We start from the raw sequence: 19,057 nt of genomic DNA, 5'->3' as shown, positions 1-19,057 counted from the left end.
ATGGCAGTCTAAATAATCCTTTTATTACAACTCTACCTAAAGAGAAGGTCATATTGACATGGCATTTTCACTATTTATGATGTCCAGTTGGTCTTAAATGAAACTGGTGCTGATCTGACATCCAATATGGCCACTATATAGTGGACATCTTTAAACTCTTGTTATCACTACTCCTTCTGAGTTTTTGTTCATATCAATATGAGGTTTCCACTAATAGACTTCATATATGTCTAGTTGGTTCTAAATGCAGTGGTGCCAGTCTGAAGTCTAATATGGTCATTGTTTTTTCTCAAGGCAGACATAAAACTAATATGCTTGTAAGGGGTGAAAATTTCTCTGTCATTGTGAAGAATCAGATTTATTGTGTACTATTATTTGCAAGGGGTTTTGACCTTGGAGATTTAGCATTATCTTGAAAAATAATTGATTTTTAAATGCAATCACAAGATACATTTGTATCACAGCTTCATTTATCCATCACTGTGTTTTGTATTTGTGTTTGTTTTCTTCAAAATGTTTAATTTTGTTTGTGTTCATTCGGTTTGCATTATGTTTTCATTACATTCAGAAAATTTGCTTTAACACTTATATTGGTGAAAATGAGGCCTGGTCCTTTTTTTGTCTTTCTATTTCTTCAGTTTTTGTTTGCTTAAGTAAGTATGTCAGGCTTTGAGGACAGCTATTAGCCTTACTGCTAATTAATACATTCACACAAACATATATAGACTGTGTTAAGTGTCTGATGCAAAATTTTGATCCAGAGGGTGGAAGTTTCCTTTCCTACACCAAAGCATAATGATGGATTCTTTTTCTAAATTTTTTGAATGAAAAATGAGTTAGGTTTACCCTGAAAAATTCTGTGTAAACTTTAAAATTTCTTTAAACACATTTTAGCTTTAAAAGAAGAGTGGTTGTTTTTGGTAATGGTAATGCACATTGTTTAAATTGTGTCCTGCAATTAGCTTGAAACAGTCCTTGATTCAGCTTTGATCTAGAATTGTTTTACCCTTCAGAAGTAATAATGAGAATATGAATTTTGGAAAATAACTTTTACAACTTTTTCAGTTTGAAATGGACTAAAGATGATTTTTTCTGAATTACTTTTCACACGTTAACAAACCATTAATTAATTAACAAATTGTTCATTTACATATATTTAGTTCTTTTTTTTGATATATCAATCACAAAACAAGCTAAATCTTCCTTGATGTGTCAAAAATAGGTTACACTAACGGCCATCAAACACTTCACATTTACAACTTTGCCAGCTACCACAGACCTTAAATGTTTTCATTGTCAGATGCATTGTTTAGATATAGATGGTCATTGTCATCTTAGTTTTCCCAGGTTCTTCCTCCACCATTAATACTGGTTGCCATGTATAGCCTATCTTGTGCTGAAAAATGGCGTTAAACCCTATAACAACAACAACAATTTGTAGATGTTAACTTCACATTGCCTCAGTATAGCCATTATAATACTGCCATGCCATTAAACTCTTACATACATACATTTTCCATCCACATGCATCCATCACACCTTTGTTAGAATTTGCATTAGGTCACTTTGTAATCACTGGTGTGACATACACGCTTGAAGAATATTTTTTTATTAAGAGCAAAGAGAAGTGCCAGTTCTTTCTTTCCCAAACATTGTAATTTAAATAAGTAAATGTCTGATTGTTGCATATTTAAGTTACCCACATCTCGCATTTACATGATTAATATTAATACGATTGCAGAAAAATATGCACCAAGGCATGTTTCAGCTGCATTTACAAGCATTAACAGTCGGTTCCCAGGCAGAAACCACCTGTTTTTTGGTTTTTGTGTTCGACCAGAATAAAGATTTAGCTGGCCATTGATGGATGGAATAGTCATATGAATCTGACATTCATGAGGTTTCTAGAGAATGCAGTATATTTGTGAATCTGACATTCATGAGGTTTCTAGGGAATGCAGTGTATTTGTAAATCAGACATTCATGAGGTTTCTAGGGAATGCAATGTATTTGTAAATCTGACATTCATGAGGTTTCTAGGGAATGCAGTATATTTGTGAGTCTGACATTCATGAGGTTTCTAGGGAATGCAGTTTATTTGTAAATCAGACATTCATGAGGTTTCTAGGGAGTGCAATGTATTTGTAAATCTGACATTCATGAGGTTTCTAGGGAATGCAATGTATTTGTAAATCTGACATTCATAAGGGTTCTAAGGAATGCAATGTATGTGTAAATCTGACAATCATGAGGTTTCTAGGGAATGTAATGTATGTGTAAATGTGGGTGAGTGTAGGGGTGTGTACTGTAAGTAAATTTGTATGGAACATGATAGAATAGCTAAAGCAGTTTGATTTCCAATATTGATTTACATTATATGCATGGCAGTTGGTTTTAGATCGCTGACCACTATATCTTGTTGTTTCCGTTTGCTAGACCGGCGTGGCAAGAATTGCTGGGAAGCTCTGCATACAATGACAGAAGCCAAATGTGCATGCAAATGGCTGATGGAACAGGTTAGTATCTGTAGACTATAGTTATCTCCCTTTGAATCTTTGAAAGTTTTTCTCTAGAGCTTTGTAGCACCAAAGGGGGAATGCACAGATTAAAGTTACCTACAACTCTTAACTCTGTGGAGAAAGTTAATGTACATGCCTTTGATCTACTGGGGCTGATATTTAATTTTGATCACTTCTAGAAAACCCATGTGTTATCAGAAACCATGTCATGTATATAAAGACAAAAATGAATGTTTACATTTAATGCATTGCTGTTTTATGTAACGTACATTTGTAATTTTGTAATAGCGTAAAATTAAAAATTTGTTGGCCTGCATATTTTTTAGGTACCTTAGATGTTCAGGAATTGAAAGTAGTTATGCCTAGCTAGCAATCTTCTATGAGATGGAAATCAGAAGTAAGGTCTAGCTGTGCACTTCTAACCCAAATCGCCCCCCCCCCCAATTCAACCAAATTAACCGCCATAATTCAACCTAATCAACCCACCAAAATTAAAAAAATAAGCTCACGTACTTATATATCCCATAATATGTCTTGATTGAGAGGCTAAGAATAAGCTCACGTACTTATATATCCCATAGTATGTCTTGATTGAGAGGCTAAGAATAAGCTCACGTACTTATATATCCCATAGTATGTCTTGTTTGAGAGGCTAAGAATAAGCTCACGTGCTTATATATCCCATAATATGTCTTGATTGAGAGGCTAAGAATAAGCTCACGTATTTATCTATCCCATAATATGTCTTGTTTGAGAGGCTAAGAATAAGCTCACGTACTTATATATCCCATAATATGTCTTGTTTGAGAGGCTAAGAAAAAGCTCACGTACTTATATATCCCATAATATGTCTTGATTGAGAGGCTAAGAATAAGCTCACGTACTTATATATCCCATAATATGTCTTGTTTGAGAGGCTAAGAAAAAGCTCACGTACTTATATATCCCATAATATGTCTTGATTGAGAGGCTAAGAATAAGCTCACGTACTTATATATCCCATAGTATATCTTGTTTGAGAGGTTAAGAAAAAGCTCAGCATGTGACAGAATTGTAATATTCTTAAAGAAAATTGTGAAATAAATTTAGGTAGTATATTGAGGTTAACTTCCACTCCTGTTTTATGAACATTTTTTAACTTAAAGAAAAAAATTATAGTCTTTCAGATTCACATAAGTATGTGCCTCCTTTCACATGATATGACCTTGATGTAGTGCCATTTATCATTTATAAAGGCAGATTTAGAACATTGGGTAATTAGATTCATTACCCCAGTATCATGCCCATATCATACAAGCATTAAAAGAAATTAGATATGATGACTAGTGAAATATCTGGTAAGATCCACAAAACCAAGGCGAATATCAAACAGAATTATTGTAAACATGTTTCCATCCAAGATGTGCCCTTGTGGAATTTGTGTATAATAGACATCCAAGTCTTGCAACAACAACAAAAAATTTAATGTGCCTTAACTGACACACAAAAAAGTTAATAAATTAAATTAAATACCCTTTAATATTATTTTTTTGAGGGATTATGAATAAGTATGAAAACTTACAATAGTCTTGGTGAAAAATCTGAAACAGATTCATATAACATACGAAGGTAACTTCCAGTCCTGTTTTAATTTTCACTTGAAGAAAATATAGCAGTCTCAGCAGTTCTAGTAAGAATGTTCTTCCAGTCACATATGACCTTGATGTAGCATCATTTTTCATCTGCAAAGACATCAGAGTTTCACAAAGAGGTAGGCATGCAACAAGGGATAACTGATTTATTTACCCCAATATCATGCTCAAATTCAGAAAGTGATAAAAATGACAACAAATGATAACTTGAATGAACAAGCTGGTAAACAAAGCCATTACAACACATGATAACTTGAGTGAACAAGCTGGTAACCCACAAAAAGCTGATAGAAATGACCACATGATGACATAAGTGGACAAGCTGGTAAAATCCACAAAAACTGATATAATGACCACACATATGATGACTTGAGTGAAGAAGCTGGTAAAACCCACAGAAACGGAGGTAAAATTTGACCACACATGATGACAACTGAACAAGCATACCAAACCCACAACATTTTTCACACATCATGACCCGAGTGAACAAGCTGGTAAACCGACAAAATTTGCCACACTCATGATGACTTGAGTGAACACGCTGACAAAATCCACAAAAGGACATGATGACTTGAGTGAACAGTCTGGTAAAACCCACAACAATTGAGATAAACATGACCACACATGATGAGTTGAGTGAACAGTCTGGTAAAACCCACAACAATTGAGATAAACATGACCACACATGATGACTTGAGTGAACAGTCTGGTAAAACCCACAACAATTGAGATAAACATGACCACACATGATGACTTGAGTGAACAGTCTGGTAAAACCCACAACAATTGAGATAAACATGACCACACATGATGAGTTTAAGTGAAAAAGCTGGTAAAACCCACAACAATTGAGATAAACATGACCACACATGATGACTTGAGTGAACAGTCTGGTAAAACCCACAACAATTGAGATAAACATGACCACACATGATGAGTTTAAGTGAAAAAGCTGGTAAAATCCACAAAAACTGATATAATTCAAACACAAAGTGAAACTTCTGATGAAAAATTGGATAAATGGAGAAAAATATGATCACACCTTCAAGAAATGGCTAAAAAGATGAAACGCTTTAAAGACTGATGACTGTAATGTTGGACGTGCATCAAATTGTAGACATTTTCTTCTGCTGTACTGTTAGAGTATGGTCCAAGGCATGAAGGAGGAGAATCCTAAAATCAAGATTCTTTTTTAATTTTTCATTCTAGTTGCATGTGAAGTAGACTGTGTAAATTACATCTTGTTTTATTAGGTTGGCCTACAATGAATACATAGAACTAAGGATACCAAATGACCCACTTTTTGTCAAATGGCCTACTTTTTGTCAAACTGGCTGAGACATTGCATTCACATTTGTGCTGAAGTAGTAAGTAATACAGTCGTTGTAAATGAGGAAACACATGGCAGGTGTGCTGAAAGTAAGAAGGGCCCCAAATATTTAAGCCAGGAGGCTCTCACCTTGTAAAGGTAGAGAAAATATTTGTTTTACCTAGTAAAATATATTACAGATTTTCTTATGCTTCTTTATTTAAAAAAATTATATTTGAAGATAAATGTAAGTTACCATTTGAAGATGGCAATTTTCTCATTGATATCATTGCACATAAGATGGAATTAAAATGTGGAACTCATGAAAAAAGATACCAGAAAAAAAATCTCTGACAAGTTGAGCACATTGTGAAGGCTACAGGTTTTATCATAAAAGTTTACAGTTCAGATGTTCAGTATACCAGTTTTCAAGTATTTTAAAGTTACTTCTACTCGGTGTATATTATTCCCATGTTTAAAAATGTAGATTTGATTTTGGAAAGCTCATCTTTCTTCTCTGTACCCTGGGTTCCATTTTCAATTTAGTGAAATGCTTTCAATCCTCCTCCCTTGTTGAATGGTTTTCTGCATGTTGATAGGGTTTCTGCATGTTGATAGGTTATACAAATTGTATGCCTCAAGATCCATAAAATGTTACATTAGTCACTTCATAAAAGTAACAAAAAATCAAGTTCAAAGCATGTGATAATTACAGGCAGTATCAGCCAAGACGGATCACTCCAGTGCAGTGAGTGAGATGAAGACGCTAAAAAAGGATGACCAGGACAACAACCACCATGTAGCCAAACTTGAGCAGATGATTGTAACACTCAAGAAGAAGCAAGAGTCTGAGATGACAAGGATTCAGAAGGAACATGAAAACAAAGTGAGTAGTTCTCATATCCTATCCTATCGACAACTGTCACCAAAATACTGTTTATCAGTAGTATTAGTAATCACCGGAAATTCAGAGATCAATGATTGGTTCATGTGACGCAATCAACTATCAGTTATAATCACTTTGGGATAGTTTTTAATTTATTTTGGTGAGTAAAACATTTGGATCAAACAGTTTACCAGGACATTTATTTTCTGCCAAGTTACAGAATATTATTTTGACTAATATTTTATTTTCATTTTTTTTTTCCATGTAGATAAATTGTATAGCTACAACAAAGTTCCTTAAGTTTGTAACAGTTAATTATTTATTTTGTCTTTTACATTATTTTTAAAAAATGATTTATTCTATCAGGTATTGTTCTTGCTGAGTCAGATGAAATCTGGTACAAGCAATGACTCTATGGACCAAGACACAAAGAAAAGACTGCAAATCCAAGTAAGTTTGTCTTGATGAGACATATGTATGACTTAACATGTGTCTGTCAGCGTATGATTGTGTTCAGAGTTATTCCCACACTGCATGCAGAGGGGGGAACTTGGTTTGACTATATGTCCTTCCACCCTAAGAAATGTACTTAGTAAGACTGTAAACAAACAAACACCCACTCAAATGTTATCAACATTTAGGTACCTTATTTTATATGCATATATAGATGATTTGATTATGTTTTCAGGCCATCACATCTTGTAAAAATATTTATTTACTTTTTGGTACTTTGGTCTTTTTTGCAAGAACCTTCTTTGCATGATAAGCAAAAATCACTTGAGGTAGACAGGTTAATTTTATAGGTGTATTTGTTTTCATACACAGATTTGTTAAAATAATCTTTTTTAAGGTCTTCTAGTCATTGATTAGTAGAGCTAATGAAATGGTGCATTCTTTTTTGTCCAGTGTTTATCCATTCATTAGAACAAATTTTTCATTGTTCCTCCCACACTTTGACCGCTGGTTTCTGCATTTATAGCTGGTTTTGCCCCATAAGTTGCTCCCCACCTTTCCCAGAGTTAAATGCTTTTCAGCAGAAGTTTGCCATTTGACAAAGTGGGAAACAACCAGACAAAGGCCCTCTATTAACAGATTTCTTTAGAATGAAAAGAAGGATGAATGTTTTAGCTCATCAACCTTTATTCCATAAGCAGATTTGTTTGGGAAGAATGCTTCAAGATGGAGATTGCTGTCTCAGTCAGCAGCATCATAATACCCTTCAACTGGGCAATTTCCGTCGATCTTCAGGATGTGTTTCTTCACACAGAAAATACCTTTGGGTTGTCTATACCAGGAGGCATTTAAATTTTTAGCTTCTCCATTTGGGTATGTTTCAATCCCTCAGAGCTTTATGAGGGTGATGGGAGTAATTGCAGCATACTTTAGGGATCTCAATCCTCCATTATTGCCTTGACTGGTTGAAGGACATATCCTTTTGTTGGTCCATTGATCAGTCTGTTTTATCCGTTATGTAAGGTATTATCCCTTCTTGTTACTTAATTTATGGTGGGGGGATAAAATTCCCCATTAGCCACTTTAGAATGCATTTTCTTTTGGACAGGATGGACAAAATCTTGTTCCTAACGGTTCTTCTGGCAAAGACCTTATTATCTTGCCATTCCTAATACTAATATAGGGCTCAGAATTCAGATGTGGAACTTTACTTCCACTCTCTCCAGTTCTGCTTCTAGCATAGTGAATACCACACAAATATTCTCTATCAGTTTGGATCCCCTTGTGATTCAATTTTTAGATAAACATAATAGATTAGATCCATATATACAATTACAAATGAGTATCTTTTGACTGGCCTTGGTTGTATAATATGGGAACAGTCTGTTTGCAGTACTTCTTTCAAACTGTGATACAGTGCAACCCTGCTATAACGCGAATTCGGATATAACACGGTCATGGTGTGGCTACTGAAATTTCGTATATTCATTCGCACATGAAGAAAAAAAAATTCTTCAAAGTACATGAAATAGTGTATAACAAATGTATTATAATTATGGGGAGGAGATCGCATATGAAATCCAATTTAATATGATTGTGGCGTGTTTCCTGAAATTTTAAATACATGTACGTGTATTTTTCTGGAATGGGGAAAGAACATTTTTTTTTAAGTATGAGAAATAGTGTGTAAAACATTTATCATTTTGGGTAAGAGTTCACGTATGAATTTTAATATAATGTGATTGTGGCATAGCTTCTGAAATTTAACAATATCACGAGGTTCTTGAAGTGTTATGCTAAAATAAACATTATTGGAAATGTTACTTATTACTGATCCATGAGTAAAGCCAGTAAGTCGTCTTTGTGACTGTGTTCAAATGATCCTGTATACAATCGTTGCTCAAACAATAGCCCACGTGTGTTTCTTCTTTAGCTGCATACACAACCAAGCAGCAGACAATGTGGTGGTTGATAAAAGGTTCACAATTTAATAAATGTCAAAAAAACGAAAGCTGCCAACATCTTTGCTGAGCTTGGTGGTGTTATTAGACACAATCAGTTGGCCAGTAAATAATGTCCGCTTTATTAGCTGGAAATTGAAAGGGTATCAAATTGTACATTTGTTCAGCTTAAATTTTTTTATAAACGTGACGCGTGACCATTGCAGGCTTACTGCACTTAGTACTTGGGTTTTACATGGGTATGGTGTTTGTTTATGAACTTGTCGTTAATTTCCTATTTTTTATTATTTTTTTTACCGTTATGGAAAAGCAAGTTCATAAACAGAAGTCGTTCTCTGTATTTTACGCAATGATTAGTAGCGTAGTTTTCACACGTTTCATTCGATATTCATTAAATCAGAAGTAAAAGTTATATGCACGCTGAAAGCATGTGTTGATTGTTAATTATAATTAACAACAAATTTTTACAAAAGTCATGTTACTGAAATAAAATTAGTCAATTCTTATCAATTTTTATGTGCTGAACACGAATATGACAGTCAAATTGCAAAATTGGCTCTAGTTTTTTTGTAATCTGCAAGAAATTAATGTTTACATAACGAAATGCATTCCAATAGTAAAAGGTCAACTGTAATAGCCTACCTATAAAAAATCAAGTCATTGACTACATCTTAGATTTCTTCGCCTGTCTCTTGTACAGCTGTTCGGGAGCATCTCTGAGGAGTGTCCAGCAGTAGTCAGCCAGCATTGTAGTGGACCATTTTCCCTGGTATCTTTGTTCCATTGTTGCGATATCTTGATGAAAACGTTCGCCGTGTTCATCACTAACAATACCACAGTTGCTAGGAAAGAAATCCAAATGGGAATGAAGGAAGTGAATCTTTAGAGACATATTGCAGCCAAGTTTCTTATACTTCATCAACATGTCTTCTACTAGTTCCTTATAGTTTTCTGCCCTAACATTTCCGAGGAAGTTTGTAGAAACTAGGCGAAAAGCATTCCATGCTTGTTTCGCGTCACCTTCCAGCAAGTTGTTGAACCGGTCATCTTTGAAAAGCTCTCGAATCTGAGGACCCACAAAAACTCCCTCTTTAATCTTTGCTTCGCTGAGTCGAGGGAATTTTTCATGCAGGTATCGGAATGCTGGCAAAGTCTGGTCAATGGCTTTCACGAAGTTCTTCATCAAACCTAGTTTGATGTGAAGGGGTGGTAGCAAGATTTTCTGAGCCTCAACCAGAGCTGGGTGTTGGATATTCTTCTCTCCAATGGCTACATTCTGCCTGTGAGTCCATTCCTTCTTCATGTAGTGCATTTCCCTTGCTCGGCTATCCCACTCGCATAAGAAACACATGTATTTTGTATATCCTTGCTGCAGTCCCATTAAAAGGGCAACTACCTTCAAATCACCACAGAGGTGCCAGCTGTACTTGTTATACTCAATGGAATTCAGTAGCTGCCTTAAGTTATCGTATGTCTCTTTCATGTGGACAGCATACACTACTGGAATAGATGGAAGAATGTTTCCATTGTGCAAAAGCACAGCCTTGAGACTCAGTTTCGAAGAGTCCACAAATAGTCTCCATTCTTGTGGGTCATGAGTGATTTTTAAAGCATTCATGAGGCCCTCAATATCGGAACAGAATATCAGATTACTTTCCTTTCTGAAGAAAGGCTCCAATTGCTGGTGGCGCTTTCGATATGCAGTAATTGTGACATCTTCTTCTAGAAGATTCCATTGTTGGAGTCTTGATCCTAGCAATTCTGCCTTGTTCTTTGATAAGTCCAAATCACGAATCAGGTCATTTAGTTCTTCCTGTGTTATTCTGTGTGGGGTTGATGATGCACCACAGTGAAAATCTGGATCACTGCATGCTGATGGACCAGGAGAAGAACAGGTCGACTCACCTTTGTCTTCGTCAGATGAATCAAGAGAATATTCTGCTGGAGGTTCTGGAATAGGAAGTCCCTCACCATGTGGAACTGGTCTCAATGCAGACGGAATGTTTGGGTAGACTATTCTCGACTTCTTTCGCTTCGTTATTCCGCCGGAAAGAGGAGGAACCAAGCAGAAGTAACAGTCATTTAGGTGGTTGCTTGGCTCTCTCCACACCATTGGGACTGCAAACGGCATTGATGACCTTTTGCAATTCAACCACTGTGAAAGCAGTGTTGTACATGTAGCACAGCATATATGCGGAGCCCAAGGCTTGTCTTGGTCACCAACCTTGCATCCGAAGTAAAGATGATATGCCTTCTTCACTTGAGAATTGATACTTTTCTTCTGGTTGGCAAATGTCACTTCCCCACAAATATAGCAAAAATTGTCCGCGGTATTAACACACTTTCGAGGCATTACTGTTCTTTATTGTACGTAAATGGATAAAATAATAAGTTTTATGTAACAGTAGCTTGAACTGTCTCGCACAACGTCTAAAATATTTTAAATGCTGAACCTATCTGATTGGGCTTTATATAGTACACTGCTTACGTCAGCTTCAGCAGCCGCCTGGCATTAGTATAATAGGCCTACACATGTATAGTACACTGCTGACGTCAACTTACTTCAGCAGCCGCATGGCATTAGTATTGCACTGCATCAGAAAATGATGCAATCAACTGTGGATGATGTGAGCATGATGGTATTATGCAATGTTACATCATTATTCCGGATGTTGCTGCAGTCCTACTGGAGAAATTTACACAGTGAAACATAGAAAATGAGGTATATGAATATCTTCAAAACGAGAGCCAATACAAATTTTTCACGGTTATATTCGTGTTCGGCACACCAAAATACTACAGATTAGGGCCTTTTCAAGTCAGTAATGATTTCACTGTTGACCAGTGTTATTCTTGCTGTAGTCATTCAAACAAATAGGCATACAAGCATTAATTTTTGGAAATTTGCAATGGATAAATATACATGCAAATGCATATGAGAAAATTTTAGCAGTATGAAATTTGTACAGACACCGTTCATAGACCCAGGAAAGTAATGAACCGTACACGTGCTTCATCTTTCTTAACTTTATTTTAATGCTAATTTTAACCATTGAATTCAGACACATAATGATGTGTGACAAAAGTATTGAATAGTTTAAATATGTATGCAGTTTTGACAATGGAATTGCATATATTATGGATTAATTGCAAGCCCCGATGGTACGATATCAGAAAGCAAGTAAACGGTGTTGATACTCTGATCATGCTGTATATTAGACGTTAAATTCATACACAATGATCTGGGATTTTTTTATTTGAATATTGTAAGTCTGTGTGAAATTTTTCAATGGAATTACATGCATTATAGATGAACTGCATGCCATGACTGCACGATAGTAAATGGTGTTGACACCCTATTCATCATACACATCAGACATGAATACGCATATATGTGCCAATGAGTTGTTCTCTGAAAAAAGTAAAATACTATTAAACCGTGCATTAACGCGACCCCGATATTAACACTATCCAATTTTTTAAACCCCAATTATTGCGTTATAGCTGGGTTCCACTGTATTAACTACTGCTTTATTAGTACACATAAAGATTACTTAAGGGATAACGAAAATTACTGGTCTCCATTGTTGGCAAATATCAGTACTGCATGAACTTTGAGTTTTTATGAACATTCACTGTTTTAAAATTGACAAGATATTTACCCTGATTAGATTAAAAGACTGACTTGAAAGAGACACTTATATAGTGGTATATCATGTTTCCATTGTCTGTTTGTGTGTCCCAGTCTTTAGGTCAGTTTCTGTGATAATGGCCTATAGTATTTCCCATGTCCATCTGTCTCTTGTGTCCACTGTTTAGTCAGTGCCAAGCCTTGAAATAAGTTTTCTGTGATATTGGTATATAATATTTCTCTTGCCCTTCTGCCATTTGTTAAGATCAGATTTCATTGGTAGTGGTATATAGTGTATTACGACTCAGTGGTCTTAAACTAAGTAATAGAAAAGAGTGAAAACCAAAAAGTTTTGTAAAATTCAGCTAATTTATTTCCTTAGAATGTAAAGTGAGAATTTAAAAAGAACTTTCCAGAATGCAAATTAAATTCGAAATAGTCCAAAACATGTTATCACCAGTCCTAAAGAATAAAGTTCTAATTAAAATCCAAATAAGATCAAATGCTGAAGGTGTTGATGTGCATATGCTAACAGTCTTTTGATGAATCACAAGAATATAATCCAAAATGTTCTTGTATGAATTCACTATAAGTTGTAGTTAAAGTCTCTATCCAAGAATATTATTAAAGAAGACTATTTCCAGAGAATAAAAGTTTTAATCAATAATTTTACCCAAATGAAACACTGAACACAACAAATGATTCTTCTTCAAGATCTTAAAGCATGAATGAATAATTTCTAGATAGACAAGCTTATAAAGCCATCTACTTGATCTAGGTCATAAATTTCATTTTCTAAAATCACTATTACTTAATGGCAACTTCCATTCCTGAAGAATCTGTTACTAAAACTGTAATATAGAATGTGGTAAATAAACATCAGGAAGGCTGAATATTTTTATGGGGGGAATTCCAAAAACCAAGACCCAGGCCTTATTAAATATGTTTACTTCTATTAATAATGATCCTAATATTTTTAATAATGATCCTAATATTTAACCCACATTCACAGAGAAAATATTATTTGTTTACAAAAATAAAAGTTATGGATCAGGTATAAGAACTTGACTCTGGACAAGGTCAAGTACAAAATACATTAAACATAGCAAACAATGAAAATTAAATATGCATAACAGTGTTTCCTTTCTCCAACCGCTCTGGTGGCATTGTGGTTAGAGCAGGAAGTCATCGGTTTGATCTCCAGCCGAATCATACTAATGACATATAAAAATGGTACTATCAGCTGCCTCGCTTGGCACTCAGCATTAAGAGGTTAGTGTTAGGGCTGGTCGGCCTGGTGTCAGGATAATGTGACTGGGTGGAACATCGTCTTACATGTCTGCGGCATGATGCCCCAGCGCTAGACATCACTATAAACTGCCACACTGCAGACATCGTAGCGATATGACTGAAAAATGGCTAAAGCTACATTAAAAATCAAAATCACTCACTCTTTTGTCCAGTGTTTTGTCTGTGCTTTATTAAAGTGATTTTTCTGACACTGCAGTGGGGCACATATTTCTAGTTTATTAAGTTGTTTATTTTATCTATCTATAGGAGGGAGAATTAAAGAGACTGAATGAAATCAATGACAAATTGCAGGAGAAGACTGAAGAATGTGAATCTCTCAAGCAGGTCAGTACACCCCCACCTACTTAAATCCCCAAGCAGGTCATTTCAACCCAACCCACCTAAATCATTTTTAATAGTTTTTGTACATAGATGTACCTTTCATGTTTGATTCACATTAGGAGATAAATTGAATACCTTAATCTCCAAATTTGTTGACAGGATGCAGAAATGGTCAACATTAGGAGTTAGGCCCCTCCATGTACGCATGGAAGGTGCATTTTCTTTGTAAGTTTGCGTATGGGTTTGAGAGGGTTATTAAGAACAAGTCACGCATACACAAATAATAACAAGCTATTGCTTCTACATGTACAACCTCTGTCCCTTAGCCAACAACAAACAGCATTAAGTATTTGCACACCTTCCCATTTGTTTGTACCCCACTACCAATTTTCAAAATGAAAAGCATTGAGGATATTAAAAAATATACATAAAACTTAGTCCTTTCACTCATCAGTTTCTAACCTGATTGTTGCCAGGGAGCCTGTAACACTGTGAACCTATTGGCATTTCAAAGCAAATGGAAATTCTTGATGTAAACAAGCATACAGACTGCTCACTGTCATTTTCTGGTAAGTTTCAGAACAGTCCATTGTAGTCCAAACTATCATCTATGTCCAATATTTGCAATGTTGAGTTTTAATATTTCTGAAAACAAATTTGAAAAGATAAAAGGAAAACTTTTGTACACATTTGTTCACAGAAATGTAATGCTAGAATTTACAGAATTATTGAGATTGTCAAGGATGGTGAATGGTCACATCTTTTGCTTGAAAACAGACTTGCCCATGGAGATATAGTGACAGGTGGGGTAGAAAAAAAGTACACCATGCAATGGCGGTGGTGAGGGGTAACAAATGGCTGAATTTTTGAGTACATGCTAAATGGATGACCCCTGAATATAATATCACAATCTCCAATTATGATGATATGATGCAGAAATCCAACCTGATAGGATCAGATTTGTGTCCGGGACAAGGATTGCATTTGCCTGTTTGATTAATTTTGACTGGATACTAAACACATCGGCTATATCCTACACAAGACAGGTGAGATGGATTGCATGTATATTGTCTTGTTAGGGTTAGAGTCTCCAATCCTGTCTGCATTATTATTTTTATTTCACTTCACATTGTTTTTCAGCTAACAACTTCATAGAAATGAAATGTTAGTACATTTTGTGCATTTTAGGGTGTTCATAATGTTGTTAGGGTAAAGACAGACTGTGGAAACAAATGGGATACAGAATGAATGCAAACAAATGAGAATAATTACAAACAAAATTATGAGTTGATTTAAAAAAGAACACAGAATGGTGAATGATAAATAACACAAATCATATTTCATGAAGGCTTTTAATTTAATTTAAATTCAGTGTTTTCTTTTATGCATCAGCTATTTCATTAGATTGCAGTTACAGTTTTCTCCCTTTAATACTCTTGAAAATAGAAAACTCTGCTTCTGTCCATGCATTTCCATTTTGTTTCAAACAGACAAAAACAAGGAAATTATGGATGAAAGCAATAAATGTAAGATCTGTATGCATTGCTGAGACCATATATGAGAAATGATAAGATGATAATTTAAATGCAGAGGTGAATGTAATGCAAATGATATACAAACAGAATGCAAATCCTATCTCCCCCATCGGTAAAACAGAACTGTCTAGTTCAGGGTAAAATAGACCTGTCTAGTCCAGGGTAAAATAGAGCTGTCTAGTTCAGAGTACAATAGACCTGACTAGTTCAGGGTGAAATAGAGCTGTCTAGTTCAGGGTAAAATAAACCTGTCTAGTCCAGGGTAAAACAGACCTGTCTAGTTCAGGTTAAAATAGACCTGTCTAGTTTAGGGTAAAATAGACCTGACTAGTTCAGGGTAAAAATAGAGCTGTCAAGTTCAGGATAAAATAGACCTGACTAGTTCACGATAAAATAGAGCTGTCTAGTTCAGGGTAAAATAGATCTACCTTGTTCAGGGTAAAATGGACCTGACTAGTTCAGAACAAAATTAAGCTGTCTAATTAATTCAAGGTAAATTTGAAATAAGTTTATCCATTGATCAAGAAATATTTATTACTTTCTAGTAGAGATGTTTGGCAGTTGTGTGCTTATCACTTTCTATAAACAATGCTGGCTCTGCCACAACACTGGTACAGGCATATATTGTTACCCTTGTTTGTGTGTACATCCATCCAATACACCCAGGTTACATACTAACATTGGGAATAGGCTGTGAGGACTTGAATCATTTTGCTATGAACAACATAGTCTAATACTGGTTTTCACACCACCTCAAACTAAGAAGAAAAAGAGCTGCACTCTTCCTTTTGTTACTTTTTCCTGGAATAACCTTTATTATGCACAGCCACTATTTCCAAGACTCACACTGAAGTCACTCAATAATTATTTCATTGGCACTATTTCTTACACATGACTGCTCTGGTGGTCTAGTGGTTAGAGTGGCCGCCTTGGATGGGGGAGGTCGTTGGTTCAATTCCTGACCATATCATACCAAAGACTTACAAAAATGCTACTAACAGCTGCCTCGCTTAGCGCTCAGCATTAAAAGGTTAGTGTTAGGACTGGTCAGCCAGGTGTCAGGATAATGTAACTGGGTGGGACATCATGCGGCATGATGCCCCAGTGCTAGACATCACTATAAACTGTCACACTGCAGACATCGTAGTGATATGACTGAAAAATTGTTAAAGCTACGTTAAAAAATCCAAATCACACACACATACACACACTAATTAAGGCTTAGAACACAACTGGAATGCTCATTCCTATTCACTAATTAAGAATTAGAACACATACTGGAATGCTCATTCTAATACACTAATTAAGAATTAGAACACATACTGGAATGCTCATTCGAATACAGAATTAGAACACAACTCGAATGCTCATTCCAATACACTAATTAAGAATTAGAACACATACTGGAATGCTCATTCCAATACACTAATAATTAGAATACATACTGGAATGATCATTCGTATACACTAAGAATTAGAACACATACTGGAATGCCCATTCCAATAAACTCATTAAAAATTAGAACACATACTGAAATGCTTATTTGAATACACTAAGAATTAGAACACATACTGGAATGCTCATTCAAATACACTAATTAAGAATTAGAACACATACTGGAATGCTCATTCGAATACACTAAGAATTAGAACACATACTGGACTACTCATTCCAATACACTAATTAAGAATTAGAACACATACTGGACTACTCATTCCAATACACTAATTCAGAATTAGAACACATTCTGGAATGCTCATTGAATCCAGAGGGATTGAAAAGCATGGCCTAAGAGCTGATTTTTGGTCAGTCAGAAATTTTCATTCTTACACCTGAATTCAGGCTTGGAGCACATATTACAATTTATTATCAGCTAGGTTCCTCTGTAGATTTAAGGCTAATTATTTATCACTATATTTTCAGCAATTAACCCGCTTGATGTACACGTCCAAGCAAGTCCAACTAATGCCAGACTTAAACAACCCTGGCTCATCCCCCTTCCTGAGTCCCACACCAAAGGTAAGAATAACAAACAAAAATTTCATATTAATAATAATAGACAGGTTCTAGTCAAATATACCATAAATTCTCTCTAATCATGTTTTTCAGTCAAAATCCTTGAGCTTAGGCACAGATTATTTGTTAATTTTAGTTCATATCACTTCTACTCATCGGTTCCAAATAAGCACAAGTTCTGTGCATAGTAACCCCGTCCATATCAGTTGTACTCTTTGTTCTGATTAATCCAGTCCTGTACATAATAATCCAGTCAACAACAGTTGTACTTTTTGTTCTGTCCTGTACATAATAATCCAGTCAACAACACTTGTACTCTTTGTTATGATTAATCAAGTCCTGTACATAATAATCCAATCCACATCAGTTGTACTCTTTGTTCTGATTAATCAAGTCCTGTACATAATAATCCAGTACACAACAATTGTACTCTTTGTTCTGATTAATCAAGTCCTGTACATAATAATCCAGTACACAACAGTTGTACTCTTTGTTATAATTAATCAAGTCCTGTACATAGTAATCCAGTCCACATCAGTTGTACTCTTTGTTCTGATTAATCAAGTCCTGTACATAATAATCCAGTCAACAACAATTGTACTCTTTGTTCTGATTAATCAAGTCCTGTACAGAATAATCCAGACAACAACAGTTGTACTCTTTGTTCTAATTAATCAAGTCCTGTACATAATAACCCAATCCACAACAGTTGTACTGTTCTGATTAATCAAGTCCTGTACATGATAATCCAGTCAACAACAGTTGTACTCTTTGTTCTGATTAATCAAGTCCTGTACATAATAATCCAGTCCACATCAGTTTTACTCTTTGTTATGATTAATCAAGTCCTGTACATAATAATCCATTCCACAGCAGTTGTACGCTTTGTTCCTCCCCATTTATACAGTCACCCCTTTTGCAGCAGGAAACTGGCAGTAAGAGGGTGATTACACAGATGTAAGTTGTAATTACAAATAAAGTAAGAAATGGATAAATAGTTTCTAAATATCAAATATTTTGATTAAAATTGACATGCATATTATGGAATCAATGTAATAAAGCTTTTATTTATGTTTTGTTTTAAAAATTATGAATACGCATCAGTCGCCATGCAACAAGAAAACCTGGTCAATTAAACCTCAGAGTGCATTCATCTGATTGGAACAATCATTATCCATTGAATCCATTTTCCCTCTGCTGCAGAATGTATTACTGTTGAATCTTTCTGTCGTCAAATTTGTCTGCTGTGATCAAACTACTGTCCTTGTCATTCAGTTGAGTTGCTTTAATTTTCATTCATCTGAGTTGCTTTAATTTTTGTTTTTAACCTGAGAATGTTTGAGAAAATGTTGCACAATTTGAAATAACTTACTTCTTCACTTACAGCTGCCACTGTGGAGCTAATTTGTAGCTATTGCATAAAATGCTGTGTGTTACAAAAATGAAGTGTTTCAGGATTGACTGTGCTTAGTCTGTGTTACAAA

At 35.2% G+C, this 19,057-nt stretch overlaps 1 protein-coding gene across 2 annotated transcripts in view; it reads left to right on the top strand.

Moving 5' to 3' along the window:
- LOC149796386 (chromosome-associated kinesin KIF4A-like) overlaps positions 1 to 19,057 on the top strand; it is a 130,833-nt gene that overhangs the window by 95,640 nt on the left and 16,136 nt on the right. For both annotated transcript variants that reach the window (XM_089961065.1, XM_089961064.1), the window contains 5 exons: positions 2,437 to 2,516; positions 6,175 to 6,345; positions 6,712 to 6,795; positions 13,948 to 14,025; positions 17,481 to 17,576. In XM_089961065.1, coding sequence (XP_089817191.1) covers positions 2,437 to 2,516; positions 6,175 to 6,345; positions 6,712 to 6,795; positions 13,948 to 14,025; positions 17,481 to 17,576 — 509 coding nt within the window. The remainder of the gene's footprint in view (positions 1 to 2,436; positions 2,517 to 6,174; positions 6,346 to 6,711; positions 6,796 to 13,947; positions 14,026 to 17,480; positions 17,577 to 19,057) is intronic.

This window comes from Sinohyriopsis cumingii, chromosome 6 (assembly GCF_028554795.1).
Source record: "Sinohyriopsis cumingii isolate HCF-2022 chromosome 6, ASM2855479v2, whole genome shotgun sequence".
Lineage (NCBI taxonomy): Eukaryota > Metazoa > Mollusca > Bivalvia > Unionida > Unionidae > Sinohyriopsis > Sinohyriopsis cumingii.
Note: the sequence above shows the minus strand (reverse complement) of the source record. Positions and strands in the feature narration are given on the sequence as shown.